Source organism: Bison bison, unplaced genomic scaffold (assembly GCF_000754665.1).
Source record: "Bison bison bison isolate TAMUID 2011002044 unplaced genomic scaffold, Bison_UMD1.0 scf7180017864471, whole genome shotgun sequence".
Taxonomy (NCBI): Eukaryota; Metazoa; Chordata; class Mammalia; order Artiodactyla; family Bovidae; genus Bison; species Bison bison.
Genome location: NW_011495032.1, coordinates 19,578,245 through 19,586,851, shown reverse-complemented (window position 1 = coordinate 19,586,851; position 8,607 = coordinate 19,578,245). Strand labels below are relative to the sequence as shown.

Sequence of the window (8,607 nt, the reverse complement as noted above, 5' to 3'; positions counted from 1 at the left end):
AACTGAAACTACTCCCTTTATCATACAAAATATGTTCCTGGAAATTTAGTAGTATTTTAAGAATGGTGTTTTTTTTCCATGTGTTTAAATAATTTTATCAATGGGTTAAAATATGGGGTCCATTACAAATTATATGACTCAGGGGTGAGGTCTTATTTAATAGTCTAAGGTGGAAACTTTCCTCATCCCTTTTGTATAAAAAGACATTTTATATTATAGTTTCACTAATGTAGAACCTACGGTTCATAATAGACATTTGAACTCAGATCAAATCCATGTTATATTGTGAATTGGATAACAGTAGAAGCTTCACTTTTTTAAAAAGAGAATGAAGAATTTATATCCAGTTTCTAGGGCTTTCCATGGTGCAGTGTATTCAGTAGAGGCTAAAGCAGCTGTGAGTTATGGACCTTGCTCCTTTGTGAGTGGCGCGACATCCTGACACGCTGTATACTAGTTTCCTATGGCTACTGTAACAGATTGACAAAAGGTGGGTGGTTTAAAACAACAGAAAGTTATCCTCTGACAGTTCTGGAGGCCAGAATCAGTATCACTAAGCCAAAATCAAGGTGTGGTCAGGACCACTTTCCCTCTGAAGACTCTAGGGAAGAATCTGCTTGTGACCTCAGCCCCAGAACGACTTAAATGGAAATGTATGTGTGGTCACAAAAGTGCCACACTCCAATTTCCACTGGTTTGTGTGCAATAACTAGACTGAATGTTTATTTACACTTTACTAGTCCTCTGACTAGTGCAACAACTGGATCAAATGTTAATTTACAATTTACTAGTCCCCTGAATAGTCAAGTCAAATAAAAAAATATTTTTGGCCTACCTACAGTTATATCTCCCCTCCTTATTCAAATATGGCATCATGTAAATCTTTAGATGAACATAACAAGATAGACATGTAACAAGGCTCAAATTTCTAAAGAAAATTATAAGAATCTAAACTCAAGTATTACCTAAACAATGATTAATTCTATAAGCATTTGTGATATGCTGGCCTAGTCTATGCCAGGCATTAATGTAAGCTCTGAAGAATCAGTGATAAAAAAGACATGATGCTGACTTTAAGGAGCTCACCTTGGAACAATGAGACATGTGGAAGCAAATATCATTATCCAAATTCAAGGTAAAAGCTGTTGAAGTAATGAAGTTGTTCATTTTTCTCAGGAGACTTGATATTTGAAGTGAGCCTTGAAGGACAGGGAGGAGTTCTGAGAACACACAAGAGTTAGAGAAGGCATTGCAGGCAGAAGCAACAGTGTGTTCAAAGGCACGGAGGTGTATGTGTGGGTGTTGTTCATTAGAGAGGTCAGATGGCTGGGTTGGTAGGACAGGGTCATTTTGAGGGTCTTTACATCAGGGTTGAAAGCTTAGACTTTATCTTATGGGCATCCCAAAGCCACTAGAGCTGGATGTGATGCTACTAAGCTTTTTCTGGGCCATGTGACCTTGTTTTTCTGTTGTGTCTCCTTCGGGGTCAGTTGCAAAGCCAAGCTTGTTACCAGCTACCTCAGGCTCTCTGCTGAAAAAGCAGACTGACTTCTGGAAAGCTTTTTGTAAAGTCATAAGAAAACATTTAACTTTTATATTTTAGGAAAAATCCTTCACTCACTTGTTATGGCTTTGGAGGTACCAATGTGGCCTGAGGTGGCAGGGGTATAGAGACCTGCTTCTCCAACCCAGCTGAAAGAGTTTGATGTATATCCCAGTCACCTTGTGAATCTAGATGTCCATTTTGTTGCTCCATTTCTCTGAGCTGGTTTCAGATCATGCATGATTGTCATAATTTTTACCTTTTGTTGCCTCTACTCCTTCATCTTAGTTGCTGGGAGATAGCTTGATCAATGGCAGCATCAAAAGATATGTGCTGGCTGTCCATCTTTGTCCAGTCTGTGGCATTTGGCATTTGTTTCAGGAAGGCTGGTGGCAGGGAGGAAGACCGACTGGGGAGGGACCTTGGGGGGAAGGGATTGCTGCTGAAGCCCCAGCAGGTGATAACACAGATCTGGGTAAAGCAGAGGCCATGAGACCAAGCTGGGCTTGAAAGCAAATGATCTCAGGGAAGGATGGCCACCTCACTTGGCCTTGGCTTCTAGAATTGGCACACACCCTGGCCCTAAACAGCTGTAACCTGGTTTTGAAGGAAGATCTCTTTTTCTCTTCAAAATACTCCTTTCACATTTTTCAAACAAAACAGAGTATAACAAAGAATAAAAGAGAATTTTCCATAGTGAATGGCTGGAGAATCTGAGAATCAACTCTCTACACTCAGAGATGCTTACACTGTACTGATACTGCCAAAAAGAAAAAAAAGCAATCAGCCATATTGTGGAGGTGTTCAAGAATGTCACAAGTTTTAGAAAACCAACTTTTCTGAGTCTAAGCCTCTTTCTAACTGAAATTGGGGAGTAGACATAGAATTTCAGTGGTTTCTGGACCTTCCCTCCCTTCCCCAGGGTCTCACAGGATCTGGAAACTTTATGTAGCCCCAGGATATGAGGGATGAGCCTCTCCCATCCATTGACGTCATGGTGGGTTCTCTTTTCTTCTGTTCTGTGCTTGACAAGAGGCTTATGCCTCTTCTCCCCTCTTCTCTTTAGTCTATTTTCAAACTGAAATCTGCTCACTACCACAAAAAGCATTTACAATTGCTATGAGCAGAAAGCTGCCTGGTGTACTCTTTTAGTCATGTAAGCAAGCTTTCAATTACCTCTGAAGTTCTCATCATCACTGAGGAAGCAGTCTATAAACAATCATTTTTCCTTTCCCTTACTCAGACCAGGGGGTAAGAAAAGATATAATGCTTGTCCCGTTCATTATACAGCTGAATAACTATACTATCTCTGTTTTTTTTTTTTTTTCCCCTAATAAAGACAGGAAGGGTTTGAATAGGTGATATAGAATAGCAATCCAATAGTTTTAAAATTTCTCCATTTCTCCCACAATGTCCTCTTTATTCCTCTCCTCATTTTCGTTGTTGTTGTTCAGTCTCTAAATTGTGTCTGACTCTTTGCGACCCCATGGACTGCAGCACGCCAGGCTTCCCTGTCCATCACCAACTCCCAGAGTTTGCTCAAACTCCTGTCCATTGAGTCAGTGATGCCATCCAACCATCTGGTCCTCTGTCGCCCCCTTCTCCTTCCGCCTTCAGTCTTTCCCAGCATCAGGGTCTTTTCCAGTGAGTCAACTCTTCGTATCAGGTGGCCAAAGTATTGAACCTTCAACTTCAGCATCAGTCTTTCCAATGAATATTCAGGGTTGATTCCCTTTAGGATTAACTGGTTTGATCTCCTTGCTGTCCAAAGGACTCTCAAGACTTCATTTTACCATTATGTTTGAATTTCTAATCTAATTAAGTTTGTGATTCAGTCAACATATATTTATTAGATTTCTTTTATGCAGTAGCCCTATGCTGAGTACTCTATTTTCCTCCTAATTTCTGGTTGAGAAATGCCAGCAAAGACCTTCATTTAGATGGATCTAGGTGTGGAAGGCTGAATATCCCAACCGCTACTTTTACAAATGCTCTATTTAATGAAGAGGCCAAATGGGGCAATTTAGATGAGAAATTAATGGTTTGAGAACCTGAACTATCTTGGGTTTTTTCTCTTCTCTCTCTTTTGATTGAATTTTTCAACTGAATAATTGAAAAATATCTATGTACTGCTGTGTTGATGCACTGAAAAAAAATCATCAGCTTTATCAATAATACCTTCTTCTTTTCAAGGCAGAGATTTGAAATCAAGAAAATATATATTTTTTTAAATACATAATTTCTTTTAACAATCAGGAAAACTCCAGTCTTAGTGAACAAGATGATAATATTTATATGTTATTTTTAGTCCACTGCTCTTTTGAGAAACTATATTTCTTAAATGCAGAGCTCTTAAAAGGGAGAACAAATGAGCTGTGTTTTGATATAAATGGAACTAAAATTAGAAATTATTCAGAGATAAATGTATTTGCAAATCTACACTAATTTATTCAGTTTTTTCCATTTAAAAAGTTCATTGTCTATGGATTGGGCTCAGTGCTGGTACTGGGAGAAAGTAAGGGTGAGCACTGTTTAAGGAGTTTGCAGTATTAATAATCTCGTTAATATTCCAATTTTATTAGGCGCTTTACCTTTAAAGTCCTAGAGTTTAAGGAGAGTTAGTGTAATAAAATCCCAGGGTGTTCATTTACTCACTTGACCACTGACATTTAAACAGACTAAAGTCTTACAATAAGGTCAATGATAATAATACCTTCTCTTGATTCTATTTCCTCTTGTAGCTACTGCCTCTCTCTTTCCACTCTTTCTTCCCTTCTGTCCCCTCACCCCGACCCCCACTGCCACAGCACATACGGGTAAACTTCTCAAGACTTTGATATATTAATTTTATCTTTCCTTTCATCTCCATCCATCACTCACTTTTTTTTTTTTGAACGCACCATGCAAGATGTAGGATCTTAATTCCCTGAACAGGGATCGAACCTGTGGCCCCTACAGAGGAAGCTCAGAGTCTTAACCAATGGACTGCCAGGGAAGTCCCTCCATCCACTTGCTTCTAATCTAACTTTCATCTCCATCTACCTAAACATATCTAATGCTCCGTGTTCAGTCCTCATTTTACTCCATTTGTCCCTTCTTGTAACATGTTCTTCTCTTGCTCCCATCCTCTTCTGAGGCCCTTTCCCCAGTCTCCAGGGCCTCGTTTGTATGTGTGTTTATGCTTAGTCACTCAGTCGTGTCCAACTCTTTGCAACCCACCAGACTCCTTGGTATAGATTCCAATATAAGGCTGGTTCATGTTAAAATTTCTCAAAGCTGAAGTTGTAGGTCACCTTTTCTTCTCATTTATAATCTTCACTGAGGTAATCTCATCCTTTATATACCAACAACTCTCATATTTGCATCTCCTTCCTAGATCTCTCCTCTGAACTTCAGACTTGTGTATCCAACTGTATACGCTCCATCCCCTCTTGGATATTTCTGAGGCTCTTTAAACTCAACATGTCCCACCTGGAACTTATGATCCTCGTCTCTTTTTTCTGGTATTTGAAATGTCAGCCAATGGCATTGTGGTTCTCTCAGCTGCATTATCCTGAAACCTAGGGATTGGTCTCGAAACTCTCTTCCCCTTAGCTCTGCCTTCCATAGTATCCAGTACATTATCAGTACCTTCTAATCATCTGTCAGATCCACCATTATTCTGCATCTGTGCTACCACCCTAATCCAAGTTTACATCTTCTCCTGCCTGGCTTACTGGTCTGTCTCTTTTCTAGCTCAATCTGTCCTCCACACTGCAACCAGAATAGCCTCTTTAAGTTGCAAGTCTGATCAAGTCACTTGGATACTTAAAACTTTTCTGTCACTTAGCACTGCTTGCAGCAGAAAGATTATAATCTGACCACTTCTACAGGCCCATCTTGCATCAGCTCCCCACATTGCTCCCTCTACTCCTCAGATATTAACTTAATTTCAGTTGCTTTAATGCCATGTTTCTTCTGGTTACAAGGGCTAGCAGAGTTGCTCACCTTCTGAACAACTCTTCTCTCTCTGTTCTCCCTAGGTTGCCTATGTAACTCCCACTCATCTACCAGATATAAGGTCAGTTCTTCACAGAAACCTTACCTGATCTCGCATACTGCATCAAATCCACCAGTTCTACACTCATAGCACCATAATCTCAGTAGAAGTTGTCATCCTTGATATTTATACATTTTGTTGTATAAAGTTTTGATTAATGTCTGTCTTGCCCACTAATCTGTTAATTCACTGAGGGAAAGTGCCTTTATTGAATTAACAGATTAAATAAATAGATTTATAATTCTTATCATTTTATCCTCAAAAACCCTGTGCAGTCCCTGGCACATAGTATGCATTCAATATAAATTTGTTGAATAATTGAACAAAGGCATGAATAAATGAAGGTCATAATGACCCTCCTAAGGTCAAGATGGCAAGACTAAGATTGTAGCCAGGTACTCTAAATTCCAGTACAGTTACTGTGAAAGTGAAAGTTTAGTTGCTCAGTCATGTCTGACTCTTTGCAACCCTATGGTGGGCAACCCTTAGCCCTCCAGGCTCCTCTGTCCATGGAATTCTCCAGGCAAGAATACTGGCGTGGGTTGCCATTCCCTTCTCCAGGGGATACAGATTACTAACCTTCTCAATAAAGAACTTGTCCTGGATTGTTCTTCAATCCAGGCAACTTCAATTCGTCAAGTCCGATTACTCAACCCTACCATTTTCTGCAGATGCCATTTAGTTAGCAAGAGGATGCTGTAGATAAGGTAATATTTTTTTTCTCCACAAAATGTACGCTATCTTTTTGTTCTATTTTGAAGGGGTATTATGATAACCCATGCTACTATTTAAAACTTGTAAAGTTTCTTGAGATTCCCAGAAGAAATACAAGTTATGGGTTACAAAGAGCAATTTTATCTCTTGCAATAGAATTTTCTGTTTAATTTGAAAGGCTAATAACTTCAAAAGAGCATTCTCTTAGGTGGGACAGTCATCATCATATTCCCAGCTGCTGTGTGTATACCTTCTCTTAGAAGTGAAAAAGGAGAAAGTCATTTTGCTGTGTGGAAGTGCTTTGTGTATTTTATAACATCCAAATAAAATGTTCAGTGGTTGGAGGAGATTCTACTGTATTTAGGACAAATAGATTCTCTGTTAGCCCCGAAGAAGCCTGAAGATGTGATTTTCAAGGGTCTTTGTGCTGTGGAAGAAAATGGAATCATTATTTTTGAACTCTCCCTGCTCACGTCAGTGACTCCCACCTGCAACTGATCTGCTGGTTATAAGTAGCCATGAATCGCCTTGCAGATTGCAGGCAGTGTAGCCAACCAGGGCCAGGCAAAACCAAACTCCTGGTAAGTTTTATTAGCTCTTTCTGTTGAGTTTCGTTTCCATTTTACACCTTGGGGTGGGAGACAATCTCTACTAACACTGGTGTGGTGTGTCTGTCTCAGATCTGTGTGGAAGGTGTACATTTTTTTTTTCTTCTCTTCAAGACTGCTGTCTTACCACTTAAAGTAAATTAAGATTGGTTGTTGTTTGGTTTGGGTTCTGTTGTTGTTATTATTAAGAATTACACTTTCTTTGGGACAAGCGCTTTTTTTTTTTCAGTTGAAAAGGCATACTCACTTTCTAGGTTGTATTAATAATTGCTTTGTTTGTCACTGTATAACATTCTCATTCTCATAGACTCCTTTAAGCTAATCAGCTGGTTCTGGGGGGACCTCATTAGCAAATGAATGTGGAAAAAAAGAAGACTACAAAATTCAGGTGAATCAATATACTACTACTTCTTCCTTGTTTCCCTTTAAAAATGTTTCTTCTTTCTCTTTTCTACTTCTGCCCTCCCTTCTCCTCCCTTCTCTTTTTCTTTTCTTCAGTCACTCCCTCTCCGGTCATCGACATTTCCTTGATCCTTCCTTTCACTCAGCTTCCTTCCACCATGCCCAAAGCATTCCTGCTGCTGGCTGGTGCCCTGGTGCTACATGGGCTTGTGCAAGGAGTCATGCTGAGAAATGAAGAAAAATGGAAGCCCCTCAACATTCCTAGAAACCGAGATCTGGTAAGAACAGCCACTGGGACATTCTGGGCTGTGGGGTGAAATCAGCACCTCCCTGGAGTTATGCACACCGCACTCTGCTAAACAGTGGAGACGAGGCTGCCAAAGGTTGAGAAGATTCCCCAGCAGGACTAGAGGTGAATTTTGCTAGCCTAGTAGCCAGTGCTCTATTATAGTTTCTCTAGCCAATTTACATTTGTTTCTGTATGGAGAAACAAATTTATATTTAGAAATGATTTTATAGACACATGGCACATTACATTTGTAAATGATCTTATATACATATTGACTTTATAGCCTTGATTTCTAATAAGTATACAAAATTAAGAGTGTAACAGGGAATTGCATTTTGTACAGCTTAGGTTGAACTGATAACAAAACAGATTGTCATATAACCAATACTTGCAAAGCCCAGTTGCAAAATCTGAAAGTTTCCCTGTATTCTTGTCAATTTGCTAGGTGTTATTTTCAGCATAAAGTTATCTAGGAAATAGAATTCAAAATATCAGTTAAAATTCTCATTTAAAAAATATGCCAAATATAGCAAACATGCTGAGTTTATGATTTCAAAATACTATTTTCTAAAGAAAATTATGTAAAATATAACAATATAGTATCAAAATAATCGAATAGCACTTTGCATAGCTTCTGTGTATTTGCAGAACACACAGCTGAAAACCCCACATTCAGAACAACTGGCTCTGTTTCACCATCAGTCAGAGAGGAGGCATCTGAGCTCTGAGAACTGTGGGGTTCAGGGGGAAAAATGAAGGAAAAAATACTCACCTTTGAGTGCTTGGGGTATTTAAGTTATAAATAACATTGAACATTTCTTTCTCTCTTCAGTTTTTTAGAACTCTTCAGGCATATTTTAAACGAAGAGGTCTTGACCTTGGGAGGTTTTCAGATACTTTCTCCATGAACGAGAATCCCAGGCCTCTCTCTTTCCAGTCAGAACTTATTGCTTCTGCATTTGCAGATTATGAACAACAGAAAAACTCCCTCTCCAATTACGTCAAAGGCTGA

General features: G+C 39.2%; 1 protein-coding gene across 1 annotated transcript; it reads left to right on the top strand.

The window, feature by feature from the left end:
* Nucleotides 1–7,464: 7,464 nt before the first annotated feature.
* LOC105003612 (chromosome unknown open reading frame, human C2orf66) lies at nt 7,465–8,607 on the top strand. The gene is made up of 2 exons (XM_010860887.1): nt 7,465–7,584; nt 8,428–8,607. The coding sequence occupies exons 1-2, from the start codon at nt 7,465–7,467 to the stop codon at nt 8,605–8,607; spliced, it is 300 nt and encodes a 99-aa protein (XP_010859189.1).

Excerpts from the sequence above, each read along its gene's own strand:
- LOC105003612 (XM_010860887.1), top strand. The coding sequence starts at position 7,465 with ATGCCCAAAGCATTCCTGCTGCTGGCTGGTGCCCTGGTGCTACATGGG. Across the intron at positions 7,585-8,427 it reads TTCCTAGAAACCGAGATCTG|TTTTTTAGAACTCTTCAGGC; the intron begins GTAAGAACAGCC and ends TTCTCTCTTCAG.